Source organism: Prionailurus bengalensis, chromosome B4 (genome assembly GCF_016509475.1).
Source record: "Prionailurus bengalensis isolate Pbe53 chromosome B4, Fcat_Pben_1.1_paternal_pri, whole genome shotgun sequence".
Taxonomy (NCBI): Eukaryota; Metazoa; Chordata; class Mammalia; order Carnivora; family Felidae; genus Prionailurus; species Prionailurus bengalensis.
In genome coordinates this window covers 41,357,249-41,372,436 of record NC_057358.1, presented here as the reverse complement: position 1 = coordinate 41,372,436, position 15,188 = coordinate 41,357,249, and the positions used below count along the sequence as shown (strand labels likewise).

General features: G+C 43.8%; 1 protein-coding gene and 1 non-coding gene across 7 annotated transcripts in view; both read right to left on the bottom strand.

The window, feature by feature from the left end:
* NCAPD2 (non-SMC condensin I complex subunit D2) overlaps positions 1–15,188 on the bottom strand; it is a 31,337-nt gene that overhangs the window by 10,827 nt on the left and 5,322 nt on the right. For all 6 annotated transcript variants that reach the window (XR_006294456.1, XR_006294457.1, XM_043562128.1 and 3 more), the window contains exons 3-13: positions 10,753–10,828; positions 10,429–10,487; positions 9,768–9,946; positions 9,314–9,456; positions 7,061–7,188; positions 6,865–6,988; positions 6,544–6,691; positions 5,406–5,603; positions 4,691–4,825; positions 4,506–4,593; positions 4,233–4,413 (exon numbers count right to left, since the gene is read on the bottom strand). Coding sequence is in view for 4 of the 6 variants with exons in the window: in XM_043562128.1 (XP_043418063.1) it covers positions 4,233–4,413; positions 4,506–4,593; positions 4,691–4,825; positions 5,406–5,603; positions 6,544–6,691; positions 6,865–6,988; positions 7,061–7,188; positions 9,314–9,456; positions 9,768–9,946; positions 10,429–10,487; positions 10,753–10,828 (1,459 nt within the window). In the remaining 2 variants the exon portion in view is untranslated. The remainder of the gene's footprint in view (positions 1–4,232; positions 4,414–4,505; positions 4,594–4,690; positions 4,826–5,405; positions 5,604–6,543; positions 6,692–6,864; positions 6,989–7,060; positions 7,189–9,313; positions 9,457–9,767; positions 9,947–10,428; positions 10,488–10,752; positions 10,829–15,188) is intronic.
* On the bottom strand, positions 10,023–10,351 carry LOC122474188. Its single transcript, XR_006294868.1, has one exon. It is a non-coding gene; the product is annotated as a small nucleolar RNA U85 (small nucleolar RNA).

Genomic DNA, 15,188 nt, shown 5'->3' with positions numbered 1-15,188 from the left:
GTGTTCAATAACTGATTAATTTATGGGACATCCATACAATGGGAGTCAATGTTAGCATAAAAAAGAATGAGGCAGCTATTCATGTATAAATATTAAAAACATTGCAGTATGTTGTTAAGTGAAAAAAAGCAAGGTGGTAGATCAGTGGGTAGAAAATTCTACCATTTGAAAAAAGAAAAAAAAAAAGAAAAAGAAAAAAAAGGGGCACCTGGGTGGCGCAGTCGGTTGAGCGTCCGACTTCAGCCAGGTCACGATCTCGCAGTTCGTGAGTTCGAGCCCCGCGTCGGGCTCTGGGGTGATGGCTCAGAGCCTGGAGCCAGCTTCCGATTCTGTGTCTCCCTCTCTCTCTGCCCCTCCCCCGTTCATGCTCTGTCTCTCTCTGTCCCCAAAATAAATAAACATTGAAAAAAAAAATTAAAAAAAAAAAAAATTCTACCATTTGTGTAAGAAGGGAAGGAAAAGAACGTATGTTACACTATACGTCTTTGTTATCTCTAGAAGGGTGTGCGATAAACTCGGAATGTTGCTTCCTTGTAGGAAATAAATCTAAGTAGCTAGGAAATAGGTTTGGAAGGGACTTTACAATGCATGTCCTTGTTAATAATTTAAAATTTTGTACCGTGTGAATGTACTAATTAAAAAAAAAAAAAGATTTTTAAGTAATTTCTACACCCAATGCAGGGCTTGAACTCACAACCCTGGGTTTAAGAGTCGCATGCAATACTGACTGAGCCAGCCAGGCTCATTTTTTAATGTAATTTTCTGTTCTAAAAAATACTATTATTAAACTGTTAAAAAGTTTTTAAAAGAAGTTTTGTTCTAACACACATTTAACTGGCATCAAATACCTCAGTTATTAAGACCATAACCCAGCACTGACTGCTGAGGTTTTCTGAAGGAGGAGGGGACATCTTTAACATGAGAAGAAATCTTTATTTTAACTGACAGGAGAAAATACTAACATGGTTGGAGGCAGAAGAAGCAGTTATAAAATTACAGTACCTCTTTACACCTTAGCAAAGTAAATAAAGACACCAGAGAGACATAAGGGAGAGCAAACTAGCCACCTTCCATTCAGTCTTTTCTGAACAGCCTAATTAGGTAGGAAATAAATCAGTAACTTGTGGCTGAGGTTTAAGGAGACCTGCTGATAGCTAGAAGGGCTTTTGTTGCTAGCTGCCCTGAAGTTCTAGAGTCACAAAAACACTGGGAGAAATCTGTTCTCCAAGGTCAGGATTAACAATGAGGCTGATTTCAAGATTAAAGTAGGATTAACGGAGTTTAATATTATTTATTAGCTCACAGGATTTAGTAGAAAGAAATTAGAGACCACATGATCTAATCAATTGCTTTTTTTATCAACGTTTATTTATTTTTGGGACAGAGAGAGACAGAGCATGAACGGGGGAGGGGCCGAGAGAGAGGGAGACACAGAATCGGAAACAGGCTCCAGGCTCTGAGCCATCAGCCCAGAGCCTGACGCGGGGCTCGAACTCGCGGACCGCGAGATCGTGACCTGGCTGAAGTCGGACGCTTAACCGACTGCGCCACCCAGGCGCCCCTCAATTGCTTTTTTTAAAGGCTTTTATTTTTTTTAAGGTTGTTTGTTTCTTTAAAAAAAAATTTTTTTTTCAACGTTTTTATTTATTTTTGGGACAGAGAGAGACAGAGCATGAACGGGGGAGGGGCCGAGAGAGAGGGAGACACAGAATCGGAAACAGGCTCCAGACTCTGAGCCATCAGCCCAGAGCCTGACGCGGGGCTCGAACTCGCGGACCGCGAGATCGTGACCTGGCTGAAGTCGGACGCTTAACCGACTGCGCCACCCAGGCGCCCCTCAATTGCTTTTTTTAAAGGCTTTTATTTTTTTTAAGGTTTGTTTGTTTGTTTCTTTAAAAAAAAATTTTTTTTTCAACGTTTTTATTTATTTTTGGGACAGAGAGAGACAGAGCATGAACGGGGGAGGGGCAGAGAGAGAGGGAGGGAGACACAGAATCGGAAACAGGCTCCAGGCTCTGAGCCATCAGCCCAGAGCCCGACGCGGGGCTCGAACTCGCGGACCGCGAGATCGTGACCTGGCTGAAGTCGGACGCCCCTAGAGCTTACTTTAAAAAGAAACAAACAATGGGGCGCCTGGGTGGCGCGGTCGGTTAAGCGTCCAACTTCAGCCAGGTCACGATCTCGCGGTCCGCGAGTTCGAGCCCCGCGTCGGGCTCTGGGCTGATGGCTCAGAGCCTGGAGCCTGTTTCCGATTCTGTGTCTCCCTCCCTCTCTCTCTGCCCCTCCCCCGTTCATGCTCTGTCTCTCTCTGTCCCAAAAATAAATAAAAACGTTGAAAAAAAAAATTTTTTTAAAAATTAAAAAAAAATAAAGTAAGCTCTACGCCCAATGTGGGGCTTGAACTCACGACCCTGAGATCAAGAGTTGCATGCTCTACTGAATGAACCAGCTGGGCGCCCCTAATCAATTTCTTATTTTACAAATAATGAAACTGAGGCCAACGAAATTTAAGCAACTTATTTAAGATTATACAACTAGAATTATACTTACAGGCTTTCTTCTTCAAATGGAGAACTTTTGCATATTTAATTATAATATTATTTACATTTAGCTGTTTTCATGGTTTCTTTAAACATTTGTAAAAGTAGAAAAGCATGCTTAATTGTGGACTGTGCCTTTGGCATAAATCTGGTGTTCAGGCCATTATTATAATGAAAACACCTACCATCACTTGGTGGCAGCATACCCCAAGTACAGTTCATTTCATTTATTTAAACAAAAAATTTTTTTATTTATTTTGAGAGAGAGAGACAGAGAGAGAGCGAGAGCAAGCATACAAGCAAGGGAGGTCCAGAGAGAAGGACTGATCCAAAGCAGGCTCCACAGCATCAGCGCAGAGCCTGACACTGGGCTCGAACTCATAAACTGTGAGATCATGACCTAAGCTAGATCAAGAGTCAGATGTTTAACTGACTGTCCCACCCAGGTGCTCCTATTTACTTTTTAAAGACTTTTATTATTTTTGAGAGAGAGAGAGAAAGAGAGAAGGTGAGCAGGGGAGGGACAGAGGATCCGAAGCAGGCCCTGAGCTGACAGCAGAGAGCTGGATGTGGGGCTTGAACTCATGAACCACAAGATCATGACCTGAGCAGAAGTTGGACGCTTAACCAACTGAGCCACCCAGGTGCCCTGATGTTTTTTTAAAGACTTTTTAAAAGATTTCTTTTTTTCTTTTTTTTTTTCTTTCTTTCTTTCTTTCTTTCTCTCTCTCTCTCTCTCTCTCTCTCTCTCTTTATGAGAGAGAGCGAGCGCATGCGCACACAAGTGAGAGGGTGAGAGGGGCAGAGAGTGAGAGAGAGAGAATCCCATGCTGTCAAAACAGACCTCAATGTGGGGCTTCATCTCACAAACTTTAAGATCATGATGTGAGCTAAAATTGACAATCAGACGCTTAACTGACTGAGCCACCCAGCTGTCCCAAGTGCAGTTCCTTTTAAAGAAATACTGTTCCTCAAAAGTTAACTCTAGAGGCGCCAGGTGGCTCAGTCAGTTAAGCGTCCAATTCTTGGTTTCAGCTTGGTCATGATCTCACGTTTTGAGTTCGAGCTCCATGTTGGGCTCTGCGCTGACAGTGCAGAGCCTGGTTGGGATTCTCTCTCTCCCTCTCTCTGCTCCTCCCTTGTGCTCACACACACACTCTCTCAAAATAAATAAATAAACACACACAAAAGAAGTTAACTAACTCTAGGGGCACCTGGGTGGCCCAGTCCGTTGGGCATCCGATTTTGGCTTAGGTCATGATCTCACAGTTTGCAAGTCTGGGCTCTGCACAGGGGTCTGTGCTGACGACACAGAGACTGGAGCCGGCTTCAGGTTCTATGTCTCCCTCTCCCTCAAATATAGGTAAAACATTAAAAAAAGCAAAACAAAACAAAAAAACCAATGGGGGTGCCTGGGTAGCTCAGTCAGTTAAGCATCCGACTCAGTTTTGGCTCAGGTCATGATCTCACTGTGAAATGGAGCCCCACGTCGGGTTCTGTGCTGACAGTGCGGAGCCTGCTTGGGGTTCTCTCTCCCTCCCTCCCTTATTCTTTCCCCCTTCCCGGCCCACGCTGTCTCTCAAAATAAGTAAATAAACTTAATAAAAATAAATACATACATACATACACACATAAATAAGTTAACTCTAAACCTAAAAAGATCATTAGAGAAAACCTCACTCTTTCACATACTTGTAACTAGCCTTGGCAAGCAACTGATGGATGCGTTCTTTCACGTCTTCGGTGGTCTCTGTACTAGCAATCACCACAGGAATCTCCTCTTCTTCCTGGGGAAGCTTTAGCAGCTGCTGCAGGGTAGACCTCAACTCTGGCAGCATGGCTTCCCACTCCTCCTCTGGGTCCAGCACTGCAGCTAAATGAGAAAGTCTCACTTAGACTCTTGGAGTTTCTGATGGCAGGGAACAGGATGTCTAGGGTGAGGATTCCTACACAGTAACTACTTACAAGCAGCTGCAGTTCGCCTCTGGGCCCTCATCTCTTGTAATTTCTGGGTTTCCTTCTGCAGTGGTCCAGCAAGGTCAGTGTCACTAAGCTACCAAGGTAAAATGAGTATCAGGGTCATTAAGTCACATAATTTCATTCCTGTTTCCATTTATTCTTTCTCTTTTGGGTAGATCAAGCCTACTTACCTTGCAGGAAAAGGGATTATTGGCAAGAAAACTGGCCAGCAGCTGAATGGCATTTTTACATACTAGCACTGACTTGTCTGCCAGACGTCCCACTGCTAGGGCCACCACTGCTTGGAAACGTGTCAAGGGGAGAGCCTATGTGGGGTAGGAAGAGAAGAATGAGCTCACGTACCACATCATCCATTCTGTTCATCATACTCAAAATGTTCTTGAAGTACACTGTATGTGAGCTACCTACTCACTCTAAAGAAACTTTTCTTTTTTTTTTAATTTTTTTTTTTCAACGTTTTTTCTTTATTTTTGGGACAGAGAGAGACAGAGCATGAACGGGGGAGGGGCAGAGAGAGAGGGAGACACAGAATCGGAAACAGGCTCCAGGCTCCGAGCCATCAGCCCAGAGCCTGACGCGGGGCTCGAACTCACGGACCGCGAGATCGTGACCTGGCTGAAGTCAGACGCTTAACTGACTGCGCCACCCAGGCGCCCCTCTAAAGAAACTTTTCTATGGGATATAAAATAGTTACTCTTTGTCGTGGTTAAGACACAGTATAGTCCTTAAATGGAGCCAGGCATCCTTGTCCTTGGTAGAGGAAGACCTTTATTACTGGTAGTAAGAATGTGAATTCTAGACTCTTCTGTGGGACACGGGATTCCTCTTTTCTCCAGCCTGTCTACAGAATACTGTTATGTCTTTATCATGCAGAAGGCTATTCACCTTCTGCTGGACGATTCGGGTAAAGAGCTGCAAAACACGGCTCCGCACAAAGGAGTTGACGTCGTGGCCATGGGCTTGCAAGGTGTCCAAGAACTGGTCTCTGGTGTCTCGGGCTGCTTCCTCCAGCTGATCACCATTCAGAACCTGCAGGACCATCTCCGCCATAGCTGCCAGCACAGCATTGCGCATCATGTAACTCTACGGGAGAAGTGGTCTGGTCTGAGGCGCCTCACTCCAATGCTAACTCTCCCTTCCCCAAACTCTTGGGCCTGTCCAGGCACAAAGACGAGGTGAGGCCTTAAGTTAAGGGTAAGCTTGCTTCACTCTGACTTTTTCTGGTCAGTTGCCTAGGTATCCACTCCTGAGATCAATGGAAGGGGCCTTGTCTGCTTGAGAATATAGGGACAAAATAAACAAGAACCCCCATTTTTTCCCCATAAGGCTCATCACATCTGTACACGTTTAAAAAGCATTAATTTCTACCTTTCATCTGAAGCTTCAAAGCCTTTGATCCATCCTAATAAAACACCCCCTTCCCTCCCACTCCTTCTTGCATTTTACTGACAAAAGAATGAAACACAGAGAAGCACAAGTCAGCCCTAGGGTGCCATGCAAGTCCACTGCAGAATGTGAGGAACAGGGGTTGGGGTTTTTACCAGGCCAAGAGCCAGAGAATGGAGTCTTGCACAAGAAGTTATAATACACTAGATGACCTACGAGACTATCTTTGTCCTTGACATTGACCCGGGATGCCCTGCATCAGTGCGGGAGGCAGCCAGGCAGAAAGAATTGAGAGTGGCACTGTTCAGAGAGTGCAGGCAAGCTCTATGGTAGGAAGAATGGAAGGAGCTTCATCCTGATGAATGGAAGGGACTCAGAACGATGGCCGAGTGACTCTCACTAGACCTAAGGCATGGAATTGCCATCCCCTTACCAGGCGTGGATAAAACCGGTTGATACTGAAATGGAGATTAACAAATGGCTCTTTAGTCAATAAACTCTATCTGCTTCTCTGTAGGAAGAAACTGCCACCAAGTTATGCTTAGACACCTTGACTTCACGGGAAAGCCATCTTCTTGTTATAAAAAACAGCCTTAAAATTCCCAGAAGAACCTGAGATTCCCAGGGGACCACTTACCTCTCCATCCAGATGATCCAGCAAAATGCACATGCTGGACATCAGGATGGCTGGGATGTGTTCTGCTAGTTCTGTCAGAAAAGCTGCAAAGCCCTTTGCCCCTGAGGGGTCCCGACTCAGCTCCTGGGGACACTTCTGTCCAATCTCTCTGTGCAGGAAAGAAAGCACAGCCACAGCAAGATAATTCAGTTCCCAGTAAGGGAAGGGAAGTCAGGTATCTAAAATCTAAAGAAACCTAGTATGTACAGAGAACGCATTTCTAATCTTTCTTTTATCTTCCCCCTGAGGGAGATGAGAATCAGAAACTTAGACAAGAGTCACCTTACAATCTCTCCCACGATGCTCTTCATTCCATAATCAGTTGCCCACAGACTCACAGCCGCCACCAGTACCGGTGCCAGGTGTTCAAAGTGCTGCAGCATCTGGATGATCTTCACAGTGGCACCTGTGGAAATACTACACGTGAGAAATTACGGGCAAAATGGAAACCGTGGGGCAAGGCAGAGGGCTAACTTACTGAGCATATGATTATAACGTGTCAAGGCGACACCAAGCAGGCGTGTTATAGCTTCCCGGGTGGGGCGGTTCTTCTGGTGACTAATGGTGGGGTTCTCCAGGAGGCGGTAGCAGCAGCCAGTAACCAAACTGAGAAAAGGAGGGAGGGAGATGATGAAGTCAGCTGTGTGGATTCATCTATACTGGGGCCCTGCCGCTTTCATTCTCCTTCTCCTGCCCCAAAGTCAGGGTCTTCTAGCTTTCTTCATTCTTTTGATCACCGTCTACACCAAGGTGCTTTGCTTTGCCGACTCTAGATAGGTGCTCTGTCCTTCAAGATTACCAACCTTCAACCAGTTATACTTATACAGAACCCAAATAGATGATAAAGGGTAGGAGAAAGTGACCAATGACTTCCCATGGTTAAACATCATGGTTAATTCAGTTCTTATCTTGGTTGACCTTTTAGCTGCACTGGATGCAGCTGACCACATTTCTCCTGGAAACACACTTCATGTGGCTTCCCAGATGCCAGACTCCCTTCCCCAGAGTACAGTAAGGATTTCTGCTCTCCTCTAGCTATGCTTACTGATTTGGTAATCTCAGACTTGGGACATAAATAACATTTATATAAATACACTGACTGCCCAAATGGGTACCCTATCTCAGACCTCCCTCTCGTGCTCCAGACTTGCACATTCAACATCGGAATCAGACAACATTGCTTGGATGTCTGATAAGGACCTCAATCTTTGTATCCTCTCTTTGTATTCAAACTTTGAATTCTCTCTTTTTTTAAGCATTTTAAAAAAGTTTATTTATTTGAGAGAAGAAAGAGAAAGAAGCAGGGAAAGGGCAGAGAGAGAGAGAGAGAGAGAGAGAGAGAGAGAGAGAGAATTGCAAGCAAGCTCCATGCTGTCAATGCAGAGCCCAATGTGGAGCTTGGACTCACGAACCGTGAGGTCATGATCTGAGCCGAAATCAAGAGTCAGCTGCTTAGCTCCCTGAGCCAACCAAGCATCCACCCCTGCCTCTTTTTATGTTTATTCTGAAAGCTCAGGTCAAAACCCTGAGTGAGTCATCCTTGACTGAACTCTCCCTCAAACTTCATACACCTCTGTCAGATTATCCTGTAAGCTCTACCTTAGGGAAAAAAGTACAGAGTCCATCCACTTCTCCCCATATCCACTGCCACTCTTGGGTCTAAGCTACCATCATCTCTTGCCCAAGTTACTGCAACAGCCTCCTAACTGGTCTCCTGCTTTCTTCCTTTCCTTTCATAGTCTGTTTCAACACAACAGCCAGGATGATCCTGTTAAAGCCCTAGTCAGACCACGTCACTGCCCTGCTCAGAACCCTTGAGTGGCCCCATCTCACTTTGAGAAAATGCAAAGTCACCATGATGGCCAAGGATCTGCACAGTTGGCTCCCCACTGCTTCTGGGATTTCACAGCCTATCCCTTTCACCTGCTCAGCTGCCATGTCTCTCGCCTCACTGCTACCACCTGTACATGCCAGATATATGCCTTCCTCAGGGTTTTTGTACCTGCTGTTCCGTTCCTCACCCTTGTTTATTCCTCCATATTCTCGTGCCTCATACGGCCTTCTCTGGGTTTTTGCTCAAATGTCACCACCTCAAAAAGGCCTTGCTAGAACAGCTGATTTAAGATCACAACTCTCGGGGCGTCTGGGTGGCTCAGTTGAGCACCCAACTTCAGCTCAGGTCATGATCTCATGGCTTGTGAGTTCGAGCCCTACATTGAGCTCTGTGCTGACAGTTGAGCCTGGAGCCTGCTTCAGATTCTGTCTCTCCCTCTCTCTCTCTCTGTCCCTCCCCCGCATGCTCTGTTTCTTTCTCAAAGAAATCACAACTCTCTTCCGTCAAACTCCCCATCCCCTCCTCTATTGTTCTCCACAATCATAAAGTATAAAACAAACCATGTATTTTACTTACTTTAAAAATCATCTTCTGCTCTATAATATAAACGCTAAGAGGGCAGAAACTTGTTTCTAGTGCCTGCAATAATACCAGCCATGCAGCCAAGAGATTCTCAATAAATACTATGCCATGAATGAGCAAATGGGCATTAAAGATAAGAAACTCATGGCAGTTTCTAACATTTGTTATCTACTTACTAACAATTCTATGTTATGAGTATACTTCTATGTCTTACATACAGAAGTGAGGCATGAAATGAAGTATTCAGAAAGAAGACATATCTAGCAACAGAGCCCTCGTTCCTCACAGTTCACTATGACCATCTTAACCACCGACCTGACAAATTCCTCTTCAATTATTGAGTGGTTCCACAGGTGACGAATGTCCAGCTGGAGCAGCTGCGTTAGAAGCTGAAGAATTGGTTGCCTCTCTTCTTCCCAGTCAAAGCCGTGGGCGGCCTTGGCCCGGGTTTTCTTCCCCTAAAAAAAGGATCATGCATACATTTAGGGAAAAATAAGGAAGACAAATCAGGTCAAAATCTGCTAGTCTGAGTGCCCAAACTGTCCAGTATTGAGATAAGGTAGAAACTAACACAGCAGATGTATTACAAATTGTAAAATATAAAAGAGCTCCTTGTCAGGGCAGGATATGCTGCGATATTTTTGAGTACTTCCTCATAAATCCTAAAAAAGGACAGACAGGATTCCCAGAATTGTTGGATTCTCTTCTTTCCCACTGACCCCCTGATCTCCCCAGGCCCCATGTTGAGTGAGCCAGGAACTCCAATTACCTTCCCAAGGTCCAGGTCCATGAGGCTTGTCTGGCTGCTCATGGTCTCAAAGGATTCCACGAGGCGTATCAGAGCATAGCAGTTCATTTTGAGGGCATTTAGGTGGGCGCTCCTATCTGACACACTCAGAGCTGCATCATCCAGGACAGTGGGAAGTTCCTGGGAATGACGGGATACCACTGCAAGGGGCAAAGTCTGGAGTCGGCTTTGTTCACTTTCCTCATCTGCTCTGGCTTCCAAACACCCAGCATCAGCAGCCATCAGATTACCAAAGATCTGTGTTTCATCTCTCAGTGGCCACAACACAAGCCAAGTCCTTTGGGACCCCTGACCCCAATAGGCTGAACACGCCCTGTCCCCACTCTCTCAGGCCAGCTACCCCAGTTTCTCCTTGGCAACTGGAAGAACTACCTCTATTAAAGAGAGGCAGTTCAAAAGTAGGAAATATTTCTTGTTGGTCTGCCCTTACAGCGAACACACACAACTCTGTATTGTCCACCAAGATTACAGACCTTAATAGGTCAAAGGTCCCCGGGCTTAGCCAAACCAACTGAATCACCACAGCCTTGATATCATCACGTGGCTGATAAAATGTAGGAAACAGTAAACAAACAAACAACAACAAACACCTTCCATCCCCTACCCCCTGACCCATAAACACCTTTCATCAGGAATTCCAGAGTATCTTCCTTGAGGCCAGGATCTATACTTCGAAAGTGACTATGAGGGAAAGAAAGTGTGGGGGGTGAGATAGGAAACTGCAGAGCCCATTCTAGATCAGATCAAACCTGAAGAATCTAAGACTTAAACACATCTGTGAAATTGCTCAACTGGTGTGAAGTTGGGGTCAATGCTCATTAGTAGAATTATCTGCACCCCGAACCTTTATCAGTGAACCTATAATTTGGAATTTCAGGACTAACATGCAACGTTAAGGTAAACAGCCACTAGTTCTTACGGCACCAGCCAGATGCGTTCTACTTACTGTAGAATGCTGTAGACAGTATCAAAGTGCTCCAGCATCGCCAGGGGCCCCTGAGCTCGGAAGGCAGCCTGAAATGCTACAAAGATGAAAGAAACGAGTCAACACAGAGGGGAGATGCCTTGTTGGTAAATTCCATTCATGGCAGAAAATCCAGTTAATGACTTTTACTGCTTGAATACCAAAAAGAGACAGTTCATTTCAATGTAACCTATTATGGTTTTTTTAAACAAAGATTTTTTTTTTTCAACGTTTTTTATTTATTTTGGGACAGAGAGAGACAGAGCATGAACGGGGGAGGGGCAGAGAGAGAGGGAGACACAGAATCGGAAACAGGCTCCAGGCTCCGAGCCATCAGCCCAGAGCCCGACGCGGGGCTCGAACTCCCGGACCGCGAGATCGTGACCTGGCTGAAGTCGAATGCTTAACCGACTGCGCCACCCAGGCGCCCCTATTATGGTTTTTTTAAATTGTGAAATGACAAAAAGTGGCAAAAAACAATACAGAGTTCTTGTGCTTTTCACTCTGATGATGTTAACATCTTCTATAACCACAGTACAAGAGTCTATAAGAAATCAACATGAACTCAATGCTATTAATGAATCTACAGACATTATCTGAATTGTTAGTTCTTCTATTTATGTCCTTTTTCTGGTCCAGGATCCAATCCAGGATCCCACAATGCATTCAGTTGTCATGTCTCCTTAGTCTCCTCCCATCTTTGTCTTTCACAATCTTGACACTTTTGAAGTATACTATTCAGTTATTCTGTACAATGTCCCTCAGTCTGGGTTTGTTTGCTATTTTCTCATGATTAGATTGAGGTTATGTATTTTTGGCAGAATGACCACAGAAGGGAGCCTCCTTTCAAAGCATCACACCAAGAAGTACATGGTATCAATGTCTTATTACTATGTTAACCTTGATTACCTGCTAGTGTTCGCCAGCCGTCTCCTCTGTAAAGTTACTATTTTCCTCTTTTGCAGCAAATAAGTATCTTATTAGGGAGATACTTTGAAATTGTACAAATATCTTGTTTCTCCTCACATTTTGCCCACGAATCTGTCCATGATTCTTGCCTGCCACAGTTATTACTGAGGTATTAATAAACACTTTGACTTTTCTTTCTTCTTTCTTTCTTTTTAAGAAGATTTTAAAGTAATCTCTATACCCAACATGGGGCTCAAATTTACAACCGAGATCAAGAGTTGTATGCCCTGCCGACTGAGCCAGCCAGGTGCCCCTATATGGTGATTTTTCTATCTCCATCATTCCTTCCACACTTACTAATGGGAATGCCACTCTAAGGATGAGCTTCCCTTCCCTCTGGTTATTTATTCAAATTGGAATAGACTCACGGTTATTTCCTTTATTCTGTTTTTTTTTTTTTTTTTTTTTAAACGTTTATTTATTATTTTTGGGACAGAGAGAGACAGAGCATGAACGGGGGAGGGGCAGAGAGAGAGGGAGACACAGAATCGGAAACAGGCTCTAGGCTCTGAGCCATCAGCCCAGAGCCCGACGCGGGGCTCGAACTCCCGGACCGCGAGATCGTGACCTGGCTGAAGTCGGACGCTCAACCGACTGCGCCACCCAGGCGCCCCACCTTTATTCTGTTTTAATGCATTCCTACTACTATTTATTTTGTTGCTTAAATGATCCCATGCTTGACCACTGGGAGGTCCTTCAACTTGGCCTGCCTGCAGTCCTTTCAACGTGGTCCCTTCACTTTTGCTCTCTTACTTTCTGGTATAAGATGTTCCAGGCTCATCTTGCACTTTCCCTGGCCCAGTTCTGCAATCAACCATTCTCAACAGAGTCCTCATTTCTTTTGTGGAAGTATGGCATGTAGAAACCAAGTTCTAGGCACTAGTTAGGCTTACTGCTATTGCACTGTATCATTGTTTTTAGGTCCTCTCAGTAGAGAATAGCAGGACATGTACGTGTATATACATACATACCTGTCATATCTGTTTTGATCTGTTTATATATTAAAAATATGAGTTAATTTACATATTTTACTTAACCCTAGTATACACATAAAGCAGTTTCAGAATTGCTAACCCATATTCCTATAAAAAATATTTTACTAACTCAGCTTACAATAATTGTGTAAAGTTCTTTCTTCTAGAGTATATACACAATTACATTTTTTTTTTTTTAATTTGAGAGACAGTAAGCGAGCCCAAGTGGGGAAGAAAGGCAGAGAGAGACAATTTTAAGATTCAATAAAAAATAAACATTCAAAGTATAATTTAAAAAAAAAGAATGAGACACAAAGCACAAGCTCTTTTGTAATCCTTCTTCCCTATCAACAAACCTCTCTGCCAACATCTTCCCAGTTTTTGCTGGAGTCTCAAGAGAAAAGCTAACCCGTCCCACTGTCCCAAAGATGTATCTCCTCTTTTTCACCTTTGGTTTTATCCTGTCCAGGAACTGCTCTTATTCTGCCAGCATGCTCAGGCCTCCCTTCTTTATATATTTATTAAAAACTTTTTAAAAATGTTTATTTACTTTTGAGACACACACACACACACACACACACACACACACACACACAGAACCTGAAGCAGGCTCCAGGCTCTGAACTGTCAGTGCAGAGCCCAACATAGGGCCTGAACTCACAAACCATGAGATCATGACCTGAGCCGAAGTCAGACGCTTAACCTGACTGAGCCACTGAGGAGTTCCTTTATATTTTTATGTTTTAAAGTTTAATTTATTTTGAGAGAAAGAGAGCACGAATGGGGGAGGGGCAGAGAAAGAGGGAGACAGGGAATCCCAAGCAGGCTCTGCACCGCCACTGTAGAGCCTGACACAGGGCTCCAACCCACCAACCAAACCCTGAGATCACAACCTGAGCCAAAATCAAGTCAAACACTCAACTGACTGAACCACACAGGTGCCCCAGGACTCCCTTCTTTAAAACAAAACAAAAACACTCAATGCCTTTCATTTGACTTTGCTGTCATATCCCTTTTAAGATTTATTTATTTTTGAGAGAGAAAGACAGAGTCGCAAGTGGCGGAGGGGCAGACAGAGGGGGAGGCACAGAATCAGAAGCAGGCTCTAGGCTCCAAGCTGTCAGCACAGAGCCTGACTCAGAGCTTGAACTCACGAAGCATGAGATCATGACCTGAGCTGAAGTCGGATGACTGAGCTACCTAGGGGCACGTGGATATCCCTTTTAAATTGTGTCTCCTCTTTCAATTTCCTGATCTGTTTGTGGGATTTATCAACCTAACAACTATTCTCTCAAATATTACCAACTACCTATTTTTTTTTTATTACAACTAATGATTTTCTTGGTCCATATATCTGTTTAATTCTTTGAAGCATTACCTACTGATCTAGTCTAGAGTCAGACTGCTAATTTAGGTTTATATTCGGCTTGAACATTTACCAGGCCAAGCTACTTAGCTTACTAAGTCTGTTTCCTCTTCTCTAAGTGAGGAATAATACAAGATTGCACATCATAGGGCTTTTCAGAATTTTTTGGTAAAGGTTAAGTAAAAATAATCCTGTGAAGCAGTCAGAATAATACTTAGCACACAGTGTAACTCAGTATATGTAATTTATTTGTCACTCTCTTTTTTTAAAGTTTATTTTTTGAGAGAGAGAGAGAGAGAGAGAGAGCAAGCAGGGAAGAGGCAGAGAGAGAGGGAGACACAGAAGGAGAGAGAGAATCCCAAGCAGGCTCTGCACTACCAGCGCAGAGCCTGATGCAGGGCTCAATCCCATGAACTGTGAGATCGTGACCTGAGCCAAAATCAAGAGTCAGACGCTTTAACCGAATGAGCCACCCAGGCACTCCAGCTATTTATCACTCTTACAAACTTCCTTCTGTAATCTGGAAAATATAGAAAAATGGAAAAGAGAAATACACAGCAATTAACATCTGGCTAACTTTTTTCCATCTCTTTCCTATGCTTAGTATTTCTGCTGTTGAGGTCATATCATATACTCACTTCTTTGTTCTGCTTTTTAAAACTTAATATTATGGGGTGCCTGGGTGGCTCAGGCAGTTGAGCATCCGACTCTTGATTTGGTTCAGGTCATGATCCCAGGGTTGTGGGATTGAGCCCTGTATTGGGCTCTTATGCTGAGCGTGGAGCCTGCTTGGGATTCTCTCTCTCTCTGCTTGTCCCCCACTCTCTCTCCAAATAAATAAATAAAACTTAATTTTACAATAACCATATTATAAAACCTTTGTAAATAATTTTAATGGTCACATAGTAGTCCATCATATATATATACATATATATATATATACACACACATATATATATACATATATATATCTTAATTAACTTACTATTCCTCTATCATTAGACATTATATCTTTTTTTTTAAATTTATTTTTCTAATGTTTATTTTTTGAGACAGAGAGAGACAGAGTGTGAGCTGGGGAGGGTAGAGAAAGAGGGAGGCACAGAATC